Source organism: Erpetoichthys calabaricus, chromosome 3 (genome assembly GCF_900747795.2).
Source record: "Erpetoichthys calabaricus chromosome 3, fErpCal1.3, whole genome shotgun sequence".
Taxonomy (NCBI): Eukaryota; Metazoa; Chordata; class Cladistia; order Polypteriformes; family Polypteridae; genus Erpetoichthys; species Erpetoichthys calabaricus.
The window spans coordinates 280,367,410-280,391,266 of record NC_041396.2 but is presented as its reverse complement, the minus strand read 5'-3'; the positions used below and the strand labels follow the sequence as shown (position 1 = coordinate 280,391,266).

Here is a 23,857-nt window from a genome sequence, read left to right as displayed (position 1 = left end):
TAATACCTTGCATTAGCTGTAGCTACTGGAAAAATTATTGGTGATCAATGAAGAGCCTGAATTTGACAAACTCAGCACTGAATGCTGCTCTCACAGCACAGAAAGAGAAATTTCTTGGTCTGTAATGGTAACTGTTAAAAGTCTCTATTGTTTGATGCATGCAGTGCTCCATTCATCGTCATGCGTCTAGCTGCATGCATTAACTTCATTATACTTATTTATATTGCAGTGAGTATTTGTATTAAAAAAAAAAGAATCAGCAACTTAAGCCATACAGTGCAGTGAAAAATATTTGCCCCATTCCTGATATTTTTACTTAGTCATTACACTTTTTTGTTTCTGATCTTGAAACACATTTAGTATAAAATGAAAGCCAAACTGAGTTAACATGATACAAAGTTTTTAAATGATCATTTAATTTACTGAAGGATAAACGTTTTCACAGCACTGTGTATATACAGATGTGGCCATAAATATTATCTTTGCTGATTTTCAGATAATGTACCAATTCTTCCACAAAATTTGGAGTAGGAAAAAAAAACTGGGGAAAAATAAGCCAAATCTAATATTTTTTTCACACAGATGCCCAAAAAAAGGTATTAACAAAATGATTGGCACTTTTTAGAAATTATAAGAAATAACTGGATTTAATGCAGGTAATCCTCCTGTAACTGGTATTCCAAATCACCTGTGTCATTTACAAAATGTTAATCTATATATATAAAAGTCAATATATGTTTGTGTGTATGTATGAATGTATGTATGTTCCTGCATCACTTCCGAATGGCTGGAGCGATTTTCATGAAACTTGGTACACATGTTTCTCATTGGTCAACTAAAAATACTGTAGGGTGAAATCAACCCTAACCCACCCTCCTGGGTACGGTGGGGGTAGGGGGTGATCTTGTGGTCTTATATGCATGCTATCATCCAGTTGACACTTGGAACAACCACCAGAGGGCGAACTGGAGGTGACTGACAGCATTCTTTATGTTTGAGCACCACCGAGTCTGTTGCATTTGAAATTAAACAGAGTTGGCCGGGTTGGCATCCCAACTATTTTTGGGACTCATTCTGTTTAAGTGACTCGAGCCGCCATATATATATATATATATATATATATATATATATATATATATATATATATATATATATGGAAGAGAAGGTCTGTTATACGGTTTGCATATTTGCAGATGGAGATCCACAAAGGGAGAAAAATGAATCACGTATCATAAAGTAGTTTTTATTCCTGAGCGTTCAACCCCTGCCAGGGGTCTTCATCAGAGGATAATGCTTAGACTTACAAGAATCAAAGCCAATATATAGCAGAAGAGTTTTTCATAGCTGTGTGCTTCATGGATTGCCGAAGTTTCCCATCGTCTAATACATTGGAGGGCTTCTTGCCCGAAGGTTTTACGAATGGAAGAGAAGGTGTGAAGAAGAAAAAAAAACTCTTCTGCTGTATATTGCCTTTGATTCTTGTAAGTTTAAGCATTATCCTCTGATGAAGACCCTTGGCAGGGGTTGAAAGCTCAGGAATAAAAACTACTTTATGATACGTGATTCATTTTTCTCCCTTTGTGGATCTCCAGCTGCAAATATGCAAACCGTATCACAGACCTTCTCTTCCATCCGTACAACCTTCGGGCAAGAAACCCTCCAATGTATTAGACGATGGGAAACTTCGGCAATCCGTGAAGCACACAGCTATAAAAAACTCTTCTGCTATATATTGCCTTTGATTCTTGTAAGTCTAAGCATTATCCTCTTTGTGGATCTCCAGCTGCAAATATATATATACTGTATGTATATATATATATATATATATATATATATATATATATATATATATATATATATATATATATATATATATATATATATATAAATGTGTGTGTGTGTGTGTGTGTGTGCGTGTGTGTGTAGATATATATAGATATATCTTAAATATAAAGCAGACTGTAACAATCTTGCGGTCTTGTATATATGTTATCATCCAGTTGACACTCATAACATTTCTGGTGTGCTCCGTAAATGCAAACAAAAGTTTTATCATGAAAAATCCGTAGTATTATTTGTTTGTCGTTTAATGTTTGTTTTTGTTAACTATATTTTAATTTTGCATTACTCTTGTTGTAACAATGTTGTAGTGATGATAGAATTAAAACAATCTAATAATAATATTAATTTAATTGACATTTTTTATGTCGTCAAAAATTCTGCATGTAAAAACTTATTACTATACCACAAAACAAAAATTAATCTGTCAAAAAACCTTAAAAAAGCTTAGCTTTTCATCATTTTTACACTACTTTGAACTTATTCAGTGATTACATTTTGATTAAAATAAGCTATCTATTATATTATATATAAGATAAGTAAGCAATTTTATTTTTATCTACCATAAACATCCTATATTTATTTTGTGGATTCAGCATCTCACTTTGCGATTTTTCTTTATTCATTAATGAACTAAATGTAATTTGTTCCACAACATCGTAGCTAACGTGTTGGTGTTACAATTTTTCGTAAAAAAAATTAAACAAGAATTTTTTTAATACATTCATAATCAAAAAACTAATTTAACTTATCTAAATTTAATGTAAAGTATAAACCAAATATAGCTATGATATTTAACTTATAATATTTATTTATATACTGTACGTAAAATATTTAATGTTTAATTGATTGTAAAACAATTTCAATTTGAAGAGACTAACTGGAGATTTGGTCTTGTACAGTATGCCTGTTATCATCCACTTGATGCTTGGAACGTTTGGACAGTCATTAAAAATTGCTGGAATCAATTTGGACACAGCCTGTTTCTCACATGAACAACTTTATGTGGCACGTTCAAGGGTACGAAGTCCTAAGAACCTTTATATATTGGCTAAAGATGGAAAAACTAAAAACATTGTATATAACAAGGCACTTCAGTAAACAATACAACACTTTAGTGAGTCTTCATTGTTTGTTAATTGATTTTTATTTTTAAAGTTTTTTTTTTTTTTTAATGATATATTTCTCAAACAATTAAAACACTTTATTTTCTTCCCAGGCAACGCCGGGTATTTCAGCTAGTTAAATATGAAAACTACTTTTCTAAAAGTCAGCACCAACGAGAAGGTTTTTTTGGGGGGTTCTGGCTCCATTTAATCATAATTAACAATTAAAGAATATCTTTTTCTATGAATGTTACAAGTTATGTTTAACAATTTACAGGTTAGTTAACCTCTTGATGGGGTTAATATGGTACCTACATTAAAGCTATCCACCTTAATAAAAGGATACTGTAAGTGTCTGTGTGGTCATCTGATTGCTATAGCTCTGTCATTCCAAAAGATAGTGCATCACAATCACTTTAAGTACTAAAATGCATTTCATTAGTCATTCCAACATAACATTAACACTCACAAACATTAACACTGCTTTTATGAATCAAATACAAAACTGCATATACCAGAGACATATAAAGTACATTGCATTTGTCATTCAAACCGATGATGCATCACGTACGTTTGAGGCAATAAAATGTTACAAAATACGTTCCTAAAGATGGTGCTCTGCAAACGTTAAGGCGGAGATCTATACTGATTATTTAAGATTTCAACATAAGACTTTAACCTGTCTTGAACAGGTAGCATAGCTGGTCCACAAACGGATAAGTGTCTGTGTGTGCATCTGGTTTCTATGTCTCTGTCATTCCAACAACAGATGGCACATCACAAACATAACACTGCTTTTACGAATCCCATACCAAATGGCATACAAGACATTGCATTTGTCATTCCATCCGATGGCACATCACAAACATTTATAGTTACAAAATACATTTCTAAAGATGGTGTACTGCAAAGGTTAAGGATAATGTGTACAGTACTGCAAAATGTTAAGAGAGTGTTATTTTTAGAGCCCTGACATCGAATGTGTGGTGATATGACAAACCTGTAAACAAATAAATCTCTTTTATCTTTTTATTCATTCACAACACTTACAAGGCTCCATCCTTTCTTGATTTACCTTATAATGTCATCGTATCTCATACAGGCCGTCTAACCTCGGCGTTGAGTCGGAACTAACGCGCCGACTGCAGCCTGTACTAGACGGTCGTTGGAGACGGCGGGACTCCTCTCGACTTCCGGTGGTGCAGCGGAGAACGCTGCGCTGCTGTCACTGCAGAGAGTCATGCTGAGCGAAGTAATCACGGGCTCTGAGGGAGGAGAAGGCTTCGTGCTAATTAAAGGTGAGAGGGGCTACAGTGTACCTCATAGCTCAAGTAATCAGTTGCACATTATTGTATATTGCGCAGCATGTCGTGTTTCAAACTTAAGTACATTCCAGTACAGTTGTGTATATACAAACTGATTAGTATGAGAAGAGTTCAGACAGCAAATGCAGAATATGCATCGATGACAGATAATGGAAAAGTTATAAATATCGACAGTCACAATTTAGCAGTATATTGAGTGTTATAAAATGATGCTTAATACTTAGAAAATGTAAAACCACAGGAACACGATATCAAACATATGTAGAGTATCAATTAGTGTCATTAAACCCATCGGATAATCCAAAAAAGAAATAAACTCCATTTTTATTCCAGTTGAGATTTTTCTGTCTTAATGTGGTTTCACTGGTCAAAAAAAATTGCAAACTTCTCCCATTCCCACGTCCACAGCATGGCACAGGGTGAACTACTGTATGATACACAGCACATGAAAGCATTGTAATAGTTTTATTTCCCATGTGATACCAAGAATTGCTTAAGTATATAACTGCTGGTGAGATTTTCCAGGACACATGCTGGAATACTAATCAAGTCTCTGTTGCAAATTTAGCACACTCTCATCTGTAATGCAACATGGGGCAAAACAAGGTTTAACAGTAAGCATAAGACAATACATGTATCCCACAATGCAGAACAAATTGCAATTCAGGTTTCACAATGTAATCAGGTCAGGTCAGGTCAGGTTGGGGAGCATGCAGTGGTACAGTGCGTTGCTGCACCCACCACAAGACAAAACAGCTCGTGATCCTGGTTGGCAACTCCCCAGGGTGACACGGTGCAGAAATGACCGTCTCTGCCGCAAGTAAATGTTATGTGTGTGTCCCCTTGGCCTGGTCTAGCCACTCATTTCCTCAGCAATGAGGATCCTGTGAGCTGGATCACCCTCGGAATCACACCACATGGCCATAGTGCCATAACTGACACTGCCTCTCCATACAGGTAATGTGCCTCATTCAAGACTCCGTGAGTAGCCGCTCATTCGATACAAAGTCAAACCAGCAGTACCCACGGATTCTCCAAAGAGACACAACCCTGAAGGAGTCCAGTCTTCGTCCTAGCTTACTGGATGGCGTCCATGTCTCGCAACCATATAGCAGAATAGGAAACACCAGGACTCTAAAGACTTGGACCTTGGACCTCTCGTCGGACAGACCCACTGCTGATGGCAGTGCCCAAGAGGTCATTAAAGGCCTGAATCTTGGATTTTATCCAGGACATTCTCAAGCCCAGACAGTCAGACTCCTCCCTCAGTCTCTTGAGAGCCCTGATCAGAGCCTCTATTGACTTGGCGAAGATCACAGCATCATTGGCAAAGTCAAGATCAGTGAATCTTTCTTCATCAATAGATATATACAATATATTCCCAGGATATGAAAGTTTCAGAAAATAAATGCACTGTATATTTGCTGCAACTTTTTATTAGACATTCATAAATAAAAACATTACAAAATACATTCAATTCACTATGCAAATAGACAAGTTTTAATGTATGTGTTTGTAACTGTTTTCTTTTGTATTAAAATAATCTTAAATATTGTAATGAACACTGACATAGACTGAAGCACTCCCCAAATGACAGTTAAGCCCAAGAACAGGTGCATGTATTTAATAATGAGATTTTCTTCTTTGAGAAGTAGCACCTTCTCACTGTTAATGGCCACAGGAAACGCTTAATAAAATAGCAGAAGCCAACAGACAGCTAGGCAAAGCCATTCTTGGCCCCCCAGTCATCTGCCTCTGTCTCGTGTGGTTTCTACTAGCAGTTCACTGAAGATCAGTTGTCTTTTACGTGTACTTCTATTATCCTGTGCTCCAGGACTCTCCGCCTGCATTTTTGATCCTTGCAGGGTTTGTGTGGTGTAAAATGAATAATCCTAGGGTTTATGGAATACAGAGCTCTGCGTACCTGTGTGACAGGTCACTGTCAATTAAGAGTTCAGCCCACCCTTATTCAGGGTACTCGGCTGATTAGCACAATATTGACATAAAATATTTCCACTGCAGTAACCTAATTAGTGCTGCATTGTTGTTTAGTACATATAAGTAACAATTTTACTGTACTCTGTACACGTGACAGTAATGGCCCTTTCTGACTGTAATATAAAGTTACCTCACTGCCAAATCACCCAAATTTAGATATATCTTTTTGGTTTGTTGAGATCACATCAAACATTGTTCTGACAATGGCTGTTCTTTTCCTGCTTGAATGCCTTACTGACCCATTAGCTGTGGGTTGTGACTGGGTATGTAAAGAACTTATAATGTGAAATATCCTTTTAAGAAAGATTAGAATTTTAACACACTCTGCATGAGACTAAGGCATCCCCGCTGTGTCAATATCCCCTTTGATCACGTGCTACAGACACAGCAGGGATAAATGTATTGTTTGAGCAGATAAACAAGCATTTGCTTTGGGAATTTGACTGCTTTCTGTCTCTGCCATTCTAGTTGATTGCTCTTGAGATCAATGCAATTATCCATTGTTCTATAATACCTCTATTTCTGAATTTGTATCAGTGAAAGGTGTATTGATGTCTTGAGTGCTTGCTATCACATCTGCAGCTCATGAGAGCTGCTATTTGAGTATATAATGAGAACAGTAATATTTCAGTATGATGATAAGTTTGTGTTTTGCTGGTTTCAGTAGAGTTCAATTTGAAAACTAACCTGTAGATCCCATGATGCATTCATTAAATAATTTTCTGATTTGTGGTACTCATTCAAGAAGACGACTCAGTAAATTAAGTGTGTGCACAAAACAATTTACTTGCAGTCCAAATCCACTTTTACATATGGCAATGTTTGTGTTGCTTGTCAACAACTTTCAGCTTCCCATTATTATACATACAGTGATTAAGAGACATTGGAATTATCTTTGTCATGTTTCACTTTAGTTCAAGTTTTAAATTAAGATTTATAACTCCCTGCTTTCAATGAAAGACATTCTCGTTTGCCTTTATGTTACATTTCATTCATGGGGTAAAGTCATACAATACACGATACAATGTCACATTTTGTATTGGCAATATTTTGTATCGTGAAATTTGATACAATTAAATTTTGTATCATGCCTGTTTAACAGGCATTTAAGGTGATTGAGTCATGTTGGGATAATTTTGTTTTTATATGTTTTTACATCTTTGCAACAAGAGTTATCCCAGTGTTAAACCTTGGTGAAGATTTGCCAGGCCTAGCTAGTATACTAATCTAATCCACTGCCAATTTTAGCTTGTTCCCACATGTGTAACATAGCACAAGTTGGAACACAATATTTAAACATATAGTCCAAATAGTGAAGATGTGTACATTTCATTTTTCATTTCACATTTTTGCAAAAACAGTTATTTTTGGTTAGAATTACAGCAGAGACTTGTCTGACCTAACAGTTGAGTACTAATATGGCCCATTTGGAAGTGTGGTACACTCCCATATGTGTGACACAACATTGGGCAAAGCACAGTGTTTAACAGACAATTGAGGTGGTTAGATTCTGTTGGGCTACTTTTGTTTTCACATGTTGGCATCAAAAGTTATTCCATGGTTTGCCTGGCCTAAAACTGTTACATGCAAAACTAATCCCACAAGCTCTTCCATAGCTGAAGATCCTTAAAACAAAAGCATTATCAGCCCACAGCTTCAAGCATGTGTGTGGACAGTAATAATTGATCAAAGGATCTGAGAGACTTGGTGGATGAGTTGGGATAGAGGAAATCAGCAAGATAGGCTGGAGCAGGCTCATGTAAGTTTTTGAACATGCACACACTAACATTTTAAAATTCACCCTGTATTTCACAAAAAAATAAATGAAGAGAAGCTAACACTGTTGAAGTGTGATGTCTGGCCCCTTAGTGCCAGTCAAGACTCTAGCAGCAGCATTTTGAATTAGATGTAGCTGGAACACATGAGTGGCAAATACCTTTATAAAGGGAATTACAGGAGTCTAAATGGGATGAAACCATCATGATCATTAAAAGATAGAAATGGTTTAGATTTAATCATGATCCTAAGATGAAAAAACTATTTTTGACGTCAGCACTTATCATGTTTAATATCTGAGTCAAAGATAATTCTAATGTTTTTAGCATAAGGCCAGATGTGTGGAGTTAGTCAACCAAGACTGCAGTTGATGCTGTGAATAGAGGTGAAAGCCCAAGAAGAATAATCTTTGGTTTTGACTCTTTTAGTTGATGAAAGTTTGATGCCATCCAACATCTGATATCCTCAAGGCAGCTAAAATGAGTAGTGAGAGTATCCTTATCATTAGGTTTCAGAGGTAGACAGATTTGGTAATTATCTAAGTAACAATGGTAAGAGATGTTAAACTTTTATTAGGAATAGTGCAAAATGGTCACATATACAAAGAATGAAGAACTGGTCCTAGAACAGACTGTTATTGTAACTCACAGATGCTATAGGAGATGATGAATTAGCAAAGTTGGTCCTGAATGCCAACCCAATGTTAAAGTGGACCAATGAGAATGTCATGATCCACTATGTCAAAGCCAATATTCAGATGTATCTGAGTTGGTTTAATCCCATGTTTGAAGTAGTATTACATATTTAAAAAGTGTGTGGAATACAAATATTTCAAATGACATTTTAAGAAATACATTTAAACTAAACATTTTGAGCTTATTTTGCTATGTTAGGTGCATTAGTCTTGCAATGGTTTTAGAGAAGCCTTTGTAGATGGTGAGGAAAAAGTCAAGAAAATCAAGTTTACACTTACGGTAAAATGAAAATTGAATTTGGTTATCTAAATAAGAAGAGAAACTGTGGATGAATAAAAATGTAATTTCATAAGGACAGTTTTATAAAGTATATGTGAAGACATGATTAAAATATTATAATTAAAGGATTTGGCACAGAAAGAGGGCTAACATCAGAATAACTTCTCATGAATTCAGTATGAAGTAAGCAGTCTGAATAGGTATCTAGGGTGTGGGGCCTGACAGCATAACAACATAATTAGTGAACTTACTAAATCATACTGAATCCAACAAGTTACCCTTATATTTGAGCCATGTAAGGTGTAATGTTATCAGTATTGACATGTTTTGTCCTGACCAGAACTCTAGGTGGTGAAGGAATGAAAAGGAATTGCAGCATCTTGACATGAAGAGGGATGTTATGAAGTAGCATGCCTATTTTTAATGTCACACATTCATACTTTAGCTATATTAGACTTCCCTTTATATCTTTTTGCTTCACTCTTGTTAAACACAAGCAAGCCACGAGGCCCAAGCCAGTCATCTGTTAAAAAAACAGTATCACTGTACTCTGCCTACAGGATCCACTGATGAAGGGGCTTTATAGTTCAACCTTTGTGGAGAGTCATATTGCTTTAAATTCGCTTAATTTTTACAGTTGCAACAATTGCCTTCCAAACTAAAACATTGTGCTGTTGTTTAGCAGATTAAGTGGTTTGTATAATGTATAGACTGAATTTCAAGACTAAGAAAAGACTTCGTATCTCCATAGAATTTCACTGATATACTCTTTGTGAATTAAATGTGTTTTAAATTGTTTCAGGCCATTTCAGCACCCTTCACAGACACTTTTAGCAGTGGTTGTTTAGCAAGCCTAAACCTAGCATCACTGTAGTCAAATTTGGCACCATCTGTGCGAAATTACACATGATGATAATGTTGCTCATTTCAGACTTTGATTATGTAACCTAAATTGTTATGTCTGTTTTTAACAAAAAAATTCTAAAACAGGCTTTCTCAATTTTGGTCTTAGGGGTTCACAGTGGCTGCACGTTTTCATTCCAACTAGTTTCATAATTAGGTCTAGCAGATAATGAAACCTGGTATTTGATTATATGGCTTGCTTGTACTTTCATTCTTCCTAGACAAATCTTTATCACATTTTAGTTTTTTTTTCTGAGAACATTATGTTTTGTAGTCTGAAACAGATATGTACCTCTTGGTCCTTCCCTTCTTTCTTCTGTATTTCAAAACATTTTATTGACACAGATACGTTTTGGTCACACTCACAGGTTTAAATAGAGGTACGCTAGAGAGAGCTAGTGGTTCCTTTGTTATTTGTACTTCATTGTTAACTGATGGCTGGTTAAGGATAAGGGCAATAATTAAAACCTAAATACAGCTGTTTAAAGCTAAAATAGGAAAAAGGTTTCAGAAACTTGACAAGTGAGTTAACTAAATTTAACCCCAAAAAGGTATATTGCTCTACTAGTAAATAAATGTGAACTAATTATGAAACTGGTTAAAGTGAAAACCTTCACTTTTTGGCCCTCCAGGATGTTATTGAGTAGCCCTATTCTAAAGGTTATTAAATATTAATGAAAATTACTGAATAAATTAAAACAGTAATCTTGTAATTAAATAAATACATTTCTATGATAATAAAGCTTTATTCAGTCATGTCACACACTATTGTAACAAACAGGTGCACTATTTTCCAGTTCATTTGACTGAAATATGGGATACTGGACGTTGCATCTTTTGTGCAATATTATGAGGCAGGATCAGCAAACAATGTCTTATGACTGGATCAGTTTCACTTGAAACTTTTAATTTTGCCTTGTAACAAAATACAAAGATAGATCATAAAAGTTTGGGGCACCAGCTTTGATCCCTATAATCCCTATAATTGTTGGCCAAAATAACAAGAGATTTAAACATCTTTCCACATGCAAGCCTATAGCTAGACTGATTCAAGATGGCAGCGGTGGTGGTGGTCATGGTGGTTATCACCATGCAGGCAGGAAGAGGCTGGCTCGGCGTGACCCAAAACTGGAGGTGATGTCAGAGGTCTTTGAGCTGTCAGTCTTCTCGCCTGTGGTTAGAGGAAGAAGAAAAGAATTAAAATACAGTGCCAACCCTTGACTCAGGGTAAAATTACCCCTCGATGAGCCATGAAGTTCTTTCCTAAGCACACCTTTGTATGTGACAGCATTTAATTAGTGCCCAGCAAGTGTCTTCTTTTCTCCTCACTCACTGACCAGTAAGCTTCCTCAACCACTTATCCAGTTAAGGCCCTGTCACATTACACAAGTTTAATAACAATTTTAAGTCAGCATTGTATATATGTGAGGAATCTCCTTAGCATACCATTTCTTGGAATATTAGATGTACTTTTCCCACCACTCATGCTGAGCCAGTTATCATAAAATGCATGTGTTGAATGCATATTAAAATGAAATTCACAGAACTTTCTTACAATAATGTTTCCATCTTGATCCTTGATGTTGCTAAAAATAACATAATTTTTCAGCAATTAGAGTTGTTAAGGATGATATATTAATGTACACAAAAGCAACAAGAAACTCAGAATGAAGAGCTTCTAGGGAAGAGAGTGACATAAAAGAAAGATGTCTTGTGTTTTTATGTGGTAAATTCAGAAGAAAAGTCAGAAAGGCAAGGTTTTGTCACAAAGAAGATGTGAATCATTAAACAGGTAAATGTTTAAAAAAATAGAAACAAGAACTGCAAATTTTAAAAAGCAATTAGATTGTGATTGAAACAAGTCTTAAAGAAAAAAAGCAAGGCGTGCATGTTAAACATGCTGTCAGCTGGTCCTTAATAAAATGGCCATCCTGATGCAGCACACATTGTCATAACAATGATTACACAAAATTTGCATGCATGATGTCACTGGCAATACAGTTAAGTATAAACATACAGTAAAAGTAAAAAGTGAAAATAACTTAAACCTGGATTTGGCAAATATTGTTTTCAGTTGGCTGTATTCTTTCCAGTGGTGCATAAAGACCTGTACTACATCTAAAATAGTAGCACTTTTGAATAACTGAGATGCCTTTTGGGAGTGACCTGGAGTATTGAAGATGATGTTCATCTCTCCATAAAATGTCAAGAATGCTAGCAATGTGAAAGCTCAGTTTTTCTATTTGAAAGCAAAAAGCTGCCTTTTCTCATTGTACAGAAGACTGTTTTTATTCAAGACAATGAAAGCAATCCAACTAAAAATATGAATGGACTATTCCCTTGAAGTGATAGGTGAAAATGATACGGTGATCTGAAAATTTCAGCAATACTGTTTAGTACATCTGGAATAAGATGACTTTGATTTGTTTTATTTTGAATCATAAGACTATTTTACATATATTACATATTTTAATATACGCATAATTTAAATATAGATGTGTGTTCTCAAGTTTGTAGTGTATTAGAATACCTTTCATAGGACAATACAATACTATTAATGTTAAGCTTCTGTTTGTGTAAAATAGTGAAAAACCAAAATAAACACAGATTTTTAACTTCAATTAGCTATTTTAAATATACACTTGTTGGCAAATAAAGCACTTCTAGTTAACAAGTTACCCTTTTTATGTGTGTTTGTGTATATGATTACAGTTCTGAGATGGCACACATACTACAAAAGTGCATACCCAATAAGGTTTTCGTAATATAATGTCTGCAGATCAGCATTATTCGTAAAGACCTCCAGCTTGTCTGTTTGCCTCATTCATTTTTTGCATATATCACAACCTTTCAATCTTAGGAACAAAGTAGTTGAGAATGATGGGGTTGAAGTTGTACTTTATTTTGATAGAAACGATATGCATATTTTTTACTCAATTTAGTTTTGGTTTGCACATTTGTGAACCATTTTAGCTGAATGGCAATGTTGTGCTAATCAGCTACAGATATGACTTTAATTCCAGAAAATTACGCCCATAGCAGATCCAAATGGCTTTGTGGCAGCCCCTCCCCTCACACCAATCACTATAAACACGCATCCTTTCATTAAGAAAGACAGTGACAAGAATTTTTGTTAAAGCATAAGTATTTCTAGTTCATTTTGCTTTCATTAACATACCTCTGAAATATGAAATACATGTTTTCTGAAACCACAGCAGTTGCCACTTCGAAGTGGGTGCATTTGTAACTTGTTAAAGTTTTTGTTTCACTTTTTTTTAGCCATTAATTGCAGTTATAAGTGTGAAGAGTAGACCTACTTATTTTAAATATTATAAAGTTTGTGTAACAACGCAAGCCCTCAGAGCTAATGCATGCTTGGCAATATGGAAAAATATCTTTGACTTAAAAAATACAGCATTTATCTTTTAATGTGAATACTCCAAACCTAAACTGCCAACCGAAGAAGCAGTTCTTACAATTGTAATGTGAAGGAAATGATAAACTCATTTTATGTTAAATATACTTTTTTCCTTGTATCAGTTATAGAAAGGCAAGTGTACTTATTTTATTATGTTTGAGATCGTCACTGGGATTCTAAAATTTAATGAGAGAGGAAAGTTGGGTGCAGAGAATCAGTTAATCTCTTCCTTGTCATTGTGGATTTAGCATGCTGGATTCATTTTAGACACTTACTGTAATTTTAAAAAATTTCTATCTTTGTCAAATTCTTGCTTCATTAAGTGATTATAAAAAATTTCATTAAAAATGGACAATTATAGAACGTCAGGTTGTAGTGTGTCTAGAGTATAATAGGAGCTACGTATTCAGTTCAATTTGTATCTGTGTGCTTATTACCTAGCAATTGCACTGATAACAGAAAGGAAAAATAAATCAAAATTATGAAAAGCATGCACTTGAATCTTTCCTTGAATGAAAAATTAACTCCCTGTTAAGTGTAATTAAAATATCTGCAGTCATGGTGAAGGGAATAATGCTGAGCTGCAGACTAGGATTGTGACAAATTTTCTATCGCAATTCTTTTAGCTAGTGTATGTTTGTTGTTCAAGTAATTGAGTGCATTTGACAGGAGTCAGGTTGTTCATATACATAAAACTAGGAGGTTTGCCAAAATACGGTATATTGAGCCACTTTGGACATACAGGTATGATTGATAGATAGATAAATCATTCATTCAAAATGACTATCAAAATAACTTTATGTGCCCCCAATGGGGAAATTTGGCTAATATATGTGTACTCACACATACACGCTATGTCTGAACACACACCAGAATGATTGAAAAGAAAGAAAACTACAGGAATTACAGTCAGAGTGAGAAATCATAAAGGCATATTGCTGTTGGTATAATGGAGCCCTGTAGCATTTCATGATACACATCTACTGAATAATTTATTGGCTGAAAGTCTTCGGTGTTAGTGTGTCAGAGAGAAGATGTGCAGCATTTTTCATAATGTCATTCAGTTTTGTTTTCATTCCCTTCTGCTACCTCCAGGGAATCAAGAGTGCATCCCATAACTGAGCCTGTTTTTTTAAATTAACTTGTTAATTCAGTGGCCATCTTTTGAAGTGATATTACCAGCCTAAGACACCACGGCGTAGAGAATCGCACTGGCCATCACAGAATTGTAGAATATGTAAAGGATGTCACTGCATACAGTACATTAAATGAACACAGTCTCCTAAGAAAAAAAAAAAGAGTCCTCTGCCCTTTCTTATTTGGTTCCTTTATGTTATGAGACCAGCCTACTCTGTCACTGGTGTGGTCCCCCAAGTACATGGAGCAATGCACGACCTCTACATCCATTCCCTGAATAGTGACTGGGCATAGAGGCCCTATGGTCAATTGGCATTTCCTTGGTTTTGCAGATGTTAAGTTGCAGACAATTTTTTCTGCACCCAGAAAGAAAGTTCTCCAGCTGAGTCCTTCTCCATATCCCCCATATCGATACACCATGCAAGTGCAGAATTATCCAAGAATTTCTGCAAGTGACATGACCTGGTGTTATATTTGCAGTCGGTGGTATACAGAGAGAAGAGAAAAGGAGACACAACTGTTCACTGTGCTGCTCCAGTGTTTCTCAAATTCGTATCAGAGACAAACTCCTTGAGTTTCATAAACTGCAGTCTGTCCAACACATTATCCAGGACACCATAGGTTCACCCACCTGCATATGTCTGAGCTTACCTCTTGATGGGGATGTCTGGATGGTACTGAAGACACTGGAGAAATCACAAAACATAGTCCTTACAGTGCTGCCAGCTTTGTCCAGATGAGAATAAGCCTTGTGAAGCAGATGGATAATTGTATCCTCCTCTCCAATCTTTATCCACTAGACAAACTGCAGCAGGTCCAGGTGATCTACTAGAAGAGGACCCGTATAGTCCAGGGCCAGCCTCACAAAGGTTTTCAGGGCTGAGATGTCAGTGCCACTGATCTGTAGTCATTTGGTAAAGAGGCACTTGCCTTCTTTGGAAAAGGAATAATGCAGGATGTTTTCCACAGTACTGTGACTTTTTGCAGCCTTAATGATTGACTTATCAGGTGACCGAGTTAGTCAACACAAACCTTAATAACTAAAGGACTAACTCCAACTTGTTCAGCAGCTTTTCCTGAGTGTAGCCTGCTTAGTTGTCTCCTCACTTGATCATTAGTTATGGACAGCTGGGACAATACAATTCAGTGTTGTCAGTAATGGTTATAGGAGGACTTTCACACCTATTGTTATGGATTTGTGCCGCTTGGCAGCAGAAAGGAGAAATATCACTACTATAGTTGGCATTCCAAATGATCTGCCAGGCTGTCAGTACACCAGTGCCAATGTATTTCTCTGCCTCATGTACAGAGATATGGTGTCCTCAGTAAATCAGTGGGCAAGTCCTCAAAAGCTGGTTGCCTGCACTGCTTGTTAAGAGCATTTTAAATTCACAAATGTACATTGAGGAAATCTTGAACCTTATTGTACAAGCTTATAAAGTACACTGCTTTGTGCTGTTGTTTTAGCTGCACTGTGCCCAAATCACACATGACTGCCAGACTTGGTATCTTCATGATGGTATTTTCTTTCTTGTCATCAGAAAACAGACCTATATGTAGCATTTTAGGATAGTACTGTAATTTGCTGCCTTAATTTTGTTTTCTAGCATTACAAGTCTTCAACGTCTGGGGTAGCAATTATTTCCACATGCTTTATGGTAGATTCTGTGTACTTAGAATGATGTGTGTTGTAGTAATTCTGACAAATGTAGCACTTTTCATCCTGTTAGGAGGTAGATCAGTTGCAGTCTGCTCAAAATACAGAATCTGAGTCTCTCATAGGCTTCTGACAAACTGTTGTCAAAGTGATGTGTATTTTTTTTTTTTTAAGTTTTATCAGTTTTAAGCCCAGACTTCTTAAGCACTTTGGTAATGACTGTCATATGTACTGTTTCTCCATTCTCCAACGCTCATTTTTATAGAGAGTCCAGTGGCCTCTTTATCTAGGGATCTTCTATAATAGATACTTGGTTTGGAGGGTGCCCTGTTTTACAGATTCACATCTGTCCCATATTTTATTGATTTGTGAGGTTTTCATTGTCTTGTACCTTTTTTTAATACCATTCTTCTTATTATTGCCGTCCATAGCAACATCTCAGAATATTATTCTGTCTTCATATTCTAATTTTTGTTAGGCGATGCATTAACTAACTGTGGGACTCCCCAGAGGCAGGTGTGATTAACCGGAGCTCGTGGGAGGTGCATTTTCTACCCACAGATGGAGACAATTCAGATAGTTATACGACTTCTGGTTGATTACACCAGAGATTATTTAGGCATGTCAAAGCAAAGTGGGGGATTCTTATTCAGTTCTGTTTTTAATTTGTAATTCATCTTGAAGAGTCTTTAGAGGTTTGCATTTACTTTCACATTTTAGAATTCTTTGTCTAAATAAAGACATTTAAGTGATACATACAAAATTCTCAATTGTCATAAAGTTTCTTATTAAATATATTTTATAGTCAAAGCTGAAGTGTAGGTTATACATAACACAGTGGTAGTGCTGCTGCCTTACAGTATGGACACTGGGCCTTGCATCCTGTTGCTCCCTTTATGGAGTTGGCATGTCTTACCCAATGTTTGCTGGAGTTTTCCCTGGGTGCTCCTGTTTCCTCCCACTATCAAAAGACATGAAAGTTAGATGTATTACCAATGCAACATTTGGCCCTAGTGTGTGGGTGTGGGGTGAGAGTGTATGTTTTCACCTTAGGATGGCACCCTGACCAGGTGGTGTTTCTGTCAGAACCTGTTGCTTGCTGGGATAAGCTCTAGCTACCAGGTGGTCCATTTCTGGATACATGGGTTTAGAAAATGTATGCTGTAAGTGTATGTTCATGAGTGCCAGTTCCTGCCCTGAATCTAATGTTGCTGGGATGTGGGTTAAACAAATGAGTAGAAGAATTAATATAAACAAGATTCAAATTATGCTGATGTCCTCTGTAACAAAATAGAAACCACACAGATAAAGTGTTGGGATCCATTATGGATTCCCAATCTAATATCCATGCTGCTTAGAAAATGTGTAAGATAAGCCTGGGGTCCAGAATAAGGTGCCTCCCATGAACTCTGTTGTAGGAAAATGCAAAGAAGTGTGAAGAAAAAAAGGACTGATGTTAATTATCAGTTTGACTTTGTTAATTTGGTAAGGCTCCATCTTTATTTTGCCTAACTTACCTTTCTCTCTGTTCAAGTGGAGAACTTTTCTTGTGTTGGAGTACACTGTTTTTCTTTGGTATATTGTCCTTTGTCTGTGGTGTGATGTGATGCTGCCTAAGAGCACTGTTTGGCTCTTTGCTGTGTTCTCTGTAACATCACAGGGAAAGCATTACTCTTTCTGGTCCAAGAGAGAAGAAGCTGAATTTCCCTTCTTGAAGTAATGGCTGCTTCTCGGACATTTCAGATTGGGCACAGTTACTGGCACAGAGCTAGGCTTGGCAGAGTAGATCTTAGAGCTGATTCAGGGTGTCCAGCTCCAAGGCTCTGCAGACAGTTGGTGGCTTTTCAGCCCAAAGAGAATGAATTGTCAGCTTTCAGCTTCCCACAAAGAGACAGAGGGGATGAATGGAGATAGTTTTGAGAGGAGGCGTAACTTTTGGTGATTTAATCAAATTCATTTCCAGTTATAGATCCAGTGCCTGCTTATATGTGCCTTATTTTGTCCATCACATCCAGCTAGAGTTTAGTTTGCAATTACAAGCTTAAAATGAAAGTCTATTTGGGCTCTTCAGAGGTGTCAGCTAAACTCTGATTTGCACCTTTGGCATCAGGTGAAGTGTGGTGCTCACCAAAGTGTTATTAGATAGAACCCCAGGTCAGCCATTCACTTTAGTATTCACTCAGGAATGCAGGTGGGCTGGGGTGCACTTGGATTTCTGCATCTGCTGTATTAGCAGGTCTTGTGTGCCACTAAAAAAGCCCAGCAAAATGGGCAGTGCCCACCTTGTTTAACATCAAATCAATCAAATCAAATTTTTATTGTCAATTCACTATATGTGCAGAACATACAGGAGAATTGAAACACTGTTTCTCTCTCATCTTCATAGTACAATAAAATATAAAATTTTAAAAGTATAACATATAAGATGAATAATATTAGAACTTGTAAGTAGACCTGTATACAATGTGCAGTAGTCATTCGTGCAAAAGCCAATTACAGTAAAAAAAAAAAAAAAAAAAAATGAGAAGGTGCATTATGGGGTAGCTTATGAGATGTACAAAAAGACAAACAGTTAGCAGCAGATGTAATGTTGAGTCTTTATATAATACCAGCTGAGGTAGGGTACTTGGTAGATAGTGACTCTTCTTACGGTCCAAGGGCAGGGGGGGAAAGGATGTGGGCAGAGGTCAGCATCCTGACAGCTTGGTGGATGACGCTGTTAGACAGTCTTGTGGAGCGGCCCCAGAGGCTCCAGTAACTTTTCCCTGAGGGGAGGAGGCAAAAAAGGGAGTGAAAGGGGTGGGAGAAGTTATCAGCAATGGTGATGGCCCTACGGGCGAGACGGGTGTGGAACATGTCCTTGAGGGAGGGCAGTGGGGCACCAATGATCTTACTGGCCGCATCCACTATGCGTTGCAAGGACTTCCTACAGGAGGCAGTGCAGCTTCCATACCACACAGAGATGCAGCTGGTGAGGATGCTCTTGATTGTGCCCTGGTAGAAAGAGCACATGATGGGGAGTGGAACTTGTGCTCTCCTCAGTTTGCGTAGAAAGTAGAGGCGTGAATGAGCTTTCTTGGCCAGGGATGTGGTGTTATCTAACCAGGATAGATCCTCGGAGATGTACGTCCCCAGGAACTTGGTGCTACTTACTCTTTCCACAGCTGCACCGTCGATTGTCAGTGGGGGGTGATGTGAATGACCTCTCCTGAAATCGACCACAATATCTTTGGTCTTTCCCACATTCAGGACGAGATTGTTGTCTTTACAGTACTGGACCAGTTGACTCACCTCGTTCCTGTAGTTGGCTTCATCATTGTTGGTGATGAGGCCAACCACGGTTGTATCGTCCGCAAACTTGACAATGTGATTGGAACTGTAGATTGGTACACAGTCGTGGGTCAGCAGGGTAAAGAGCAACAGGCTGAGCACACACCCTTGTGGGGCCCCTGTGCTCAACGTGATTGTCTTAGAGGTGTTATTGCAGACCCGCACATTTTGTGGCCTCTCTGTAAGAAAGTCCAACACCCAGTTGCAGAGAGAAGTCTTGAGTCCCAAATGGCTGAGTTTTTGTATTAGCTGCTGGGGAATGATTGTGTTGAATGCTGAACTAAAATCTAAGAACAACATTCGCACATAGGAGTTCTTTGAGTCCACATGGGTGAGGGCTGGAAGGAGAGCAGCAGAAATGGCATCCTCTTTGGACCTGTTTGACCTATATGCAAACTGAAACAGGTCATGGGAGGGGGGAAGAATGGACTTAATGCTCTGCATAACCAGCCGCTCAAAGCATTTCATGATGGTGGAAGTCAGTGCTATGGGCCAATAGTCATTATAGCTAGATGGGAGGGGCTTCTTAGGAACAGGAATTATGGTTGTGACTTTAAAACATGTGGGAACAACAGCTTGGTCCAGGGAGATATTGAAGATGTCAGCAAGGACATCCTTGAGCTCCTCAGCACAATTCTTCAAAGCACGACCAGGTATGTTGTCTGGTCCGACTGCCTTGCGTAGGTTGATCCTAGAGAGGGTTCTCTTCACGCTGGCTGGGGGAAATGGTTTTCCATGCTGGTGAGCTCTTTTGTGTCTTGAACTGGCCAAAGAAGTCATTTAGGCAGTTAAGCAGTGTGATGTCACCTTCACAGGTCTGTGGTGGGGGTTTGTAAATAGTGAGGGTTTGGATGCCATGCCAGAGAGACTGTGCATCTCTGGTGTTACTAAAGTGTCCAGATATTTTCTTGCTGTACTGCTTTTCTGCTTCCCTGATGCCACGGGACAGGTTGACTCTGGCTGTTGCTAGTCCTGCAGTGTCACTGGCCCTAAAGGCTGCATCACAGATCCTCAGAAGCCGGTGGACCTCTCCTGTCAGCCATGGCTTCTGGTTAGCACGATATTTTTGTAATGGGTGACATCATCAGTACATTTTGCAATGAATGCTGTAACCACCTCAATATACTCCTCAATGTCTGTGTGGTCATTGTAAGTGGCTGCTTGTTTGAAAATGTCCCAGTCTGTAGTGCTAAAACAGTCCCTTCAGAGCACTGGAGGCACCCTCTGGCCACACATTATGGAACACTAGAGGACAAAGGGCTGCCTTTGTCAGAATCTGGTTCTCCACCAACCTCTGATTTCTTTTCTGGCTTTCATTTAAATAGTGGACAAGGTGGAAGGGGCAGGACTTCCATGCTCTGAGGGGAAATGACTTCAGAGGTCCTCCTGGCCACTTTCCCCCATTCTGGGTTCAAAGAGGGAAAAGAAGTTAACAACTGTGTCATACCTCACACAGTCCCTTTATCTCCTACCTTCATACCGCTCGCAAAACTGTGTCAATCCATGCATTGCAGCCAAAACTGCAGAGATAGGCTCCAGCTCCCCTTGTCACTAAAACAGAATTAAGTAGTGTCAGTTAAAATCTGGATGGTTTATATTAAAGTTCAGTGTAGAAATTATAAAGCCAAAAATGTAAAATTTTTTCCAAACGTTGCTATTAAATTAAAGAAATAAATAATTTCAATATTTGCAACAAACTGTCCGAACAGGGACAGCTGTGGGTCAAAGTTATCTCCTTACTTAACTAAATCTCTGTTAATTTTGTAAATCAGTAGTGAAATCTTCATACCCAAATACGCATACATCATATAAATTTGGTACCTGCAGTTAGGACAGGACTAAAAAGTTAAAATAATAATTGCATTACAGGATGCATTTACTATCATTGCCTCCCAAGACAGTATAATAGTATCTTGTTATGTATCAGTGAGAATGTATGTGTATTTAATGTTGTATTCAGCCATACCACATGCACTTCAGAACAGGTCATCCACCTGAAGTTAAGCATGGTTTGGGCCTGACCAGTACTAAAAAAAAGCTTGGGATGTTGCTAGAACAGGAGTTGGCGAGTCCAGCAGGGGGTGCTTACCCTGTTGTCTGAATATGCATCCCAATACCCCAGTGCAGTGATTGGGAACATTGTGGTGTTAAAATGGCGCAGTCCTTCAGATCAGACGTAAAAATTAAGTCCAGACACTCTGTGGTCTTAAAAGATCCCTGGATATCCTTTGTAAAGAGTAGAATGTATCCTGATGTCCAGGCTAAATTGCCCGCCATTGCCTTGTCATTCTGGCCCCCTAATTTCTCTCACCACCTCACCATCTAATAGCTCATGTGTGGTGAGTGTACTGGCACAAAAATGGCTACCGTCGCATTATCCAGGTGGGTGCTACACATTAGTGGTGGTTGAAGTAGGTCTCCACTCATTGAAGCACTTTGTGTAGTGAGAAAAGCACTATATAAATGTAAAGAATTATTATTATTGTTGTTTTTATTAATTTTGTGTTATCATCTTTCATGTGTTTGTTATTTCAGAGTAGTTCTCACACATCCCTATTGAGTCTCTCTGTTTGCATTTTCACCTAACAATGTCTGTCTGTTTACTTTTTTAAAAGCATAAGTGATTCAATCTGTGTATAATCGAATCATCTCAAGCATTATCCACTTATTACTGTGGCAAGGCATTTGCAAACAGCATATCACTCATGTAGCTTAGAAACAAATCTGGAAAGATTCAAACACAAAAGAAACCAAAGAAATCTACAGAAACTACAGTTTAAGGAATAAAGAAAATACATTGGTGCTATTGTCTTAGAGGATGACAAATTAATATTTGGTGTTTTAAGGAAGGCAGTGTAGTTTGATAATTTGTGAGTTAAGTTTCCACCCATTGTGCATATATGCAAGGCACTGTGATCCAAATGAAAAAAATTACCTTAAACAGTTCTATTAAATATCTCAACTTGTAAAGTGCATTTCGGATGGATTTTAATGTAATATGGTGCTATATTAAGCAATTTTTGTTCTTTGGTTTTTGCATTTTGTCTAATACAAAGCTATCCAGCATGCCAAAATTAGAAATGCAATTTCTCTTAGTATTAATAAAATGTCAAAAAAGGGCTGTAGTTTACATATTTTTAATAAAATTTGGACATAATTTCAGTAAGTTGTGCTGTAAAATTTGTCAGGTATATGTCAAAGCTCCTTCTTATAACTGACAGCATTTTGTGTTACATTTGTTGTGTTGATTTCAAAGTCTGATCATTTTCAAAATTATTAATCTCATTGGCTGTGTATTACACCAGTGGTATTGGTGTATGCTGTAAATTGTATATTGGTATATATCACGTTTTAGAAACAGGAAGGTGTGCTGTAATGACATCATGCAGTCTCCTAATGTGACATACCCTGTAATATTTATTTGCGTAATCTGACATCCTCGGTGTCAAGATCAGCAACTGCAGTCAGCTGTTTAGTGGTTGTAACCTCTTTTTGGCATGTGTGAGAATACAATACACAACAGAAAGGCCTTCACATTTAAGGGTTATATTAGTTGGTCTGTCTTCCTTTGATAATTACTGTTTTTCTCTACATTATGATAGAAATGTACAGTGTAATACAGTTGAACAATAAGTGCTGTTACACAATTTGCCATTCGGAAGGCATCTATCTGTAGGTTGTGTTTTCATTGGCATGTAAGAAGTCCAGTCAGGAAGGATTTTTATATTAAGTAGCAGAAATGCCTAAATAAGTCTTTACAGGTAAAATTCAAAGATAGCCATAGCCAAGGTCAGTAAAATATATTACTCAATAAACCAAAGTACCAAAGCCAAAACACAAACTAGAAGTCACATTTAATACAATGTTAAATGCCTGATTAAACTGTGCAAGCAAGTTATAGGAGTTTTCAGTATTACTCTCTTAAAGTTCATACTCTTGCTTGATGTGAGTGGCCATCTGAAGGGAATTATTAATTTTGCTTTCTGTTGGTGTAATGTTAGGCCATGCATCAATTAGATGATCCTGAAGGAACCTTCAGTTGTGCTTTTAGATAATGATCCCAAACATAAAATCAAGTCTGTACCTTAATTGCTCAATTCAAAGAAATTCATAGTTCAAGGTCAGGTTTATTGCCACTTGTACAGAACACAGTGAAGTTCTAGCCTTGTTGTCTGACTAACATGCACCACATCACTACTCTCAATGAAGTCATGATCATGAAGTGTAACTAGTCACCTTCATCTTATATCAGAAGTAATGTGTTTGAAAAGTAATCTGAAAAGCTTTGAGTGACTGGGAAGTTATTTTGATGTTCAGTGAAATAAACATAGTGAGATGGGATGCCCATACTTTTGAACATAACTAGATCTAGTTCTCGGAGTGAAAAAAATGTT

At 37.3% G+C, this 23,857-nt stretch overlaps 2 protein-coding genes across 2 annotated transcripts in view; one reads left to right on the top strand and one right to left on the bottom strand.

The window, feature by feature from the left end:
• phf23b (PHD finger protein 23b) overlaps positions 1 to 4,152 on the bottom strand; it is a 61,750-nt gene extending 57,598 nt beyond the window's left edge. The window contains exon 1 of the mRNA XM_028798441.2: positions 4,021 to 4,152. The gene's annotated coding sequence lies outside the window, so the exon portion shown is untranslated. The remainder of the gene's footprint in view (positions 1 to 4,020) is intronic.
• elp5 (elongator acetyltransferase complex subunit 5) overlaps positions 4,072 to 23,857 on the top strand; it is a 46,244-nt gene continuing 26,458 nt past the window's right edge. The window contains exon 1 of the mRNA XM_028798442.2: positions 4,072 to 4,243. Within this exon, the coding sequence (XP_028654275.1) occupies positions 4,186 to 4,243 (58 nt within the window). The 5' untranslated portion in view covers positions 4,072 to 4,185. The remainder of the gene's footprint in view (positions 4,244 to 23,857) is intronic.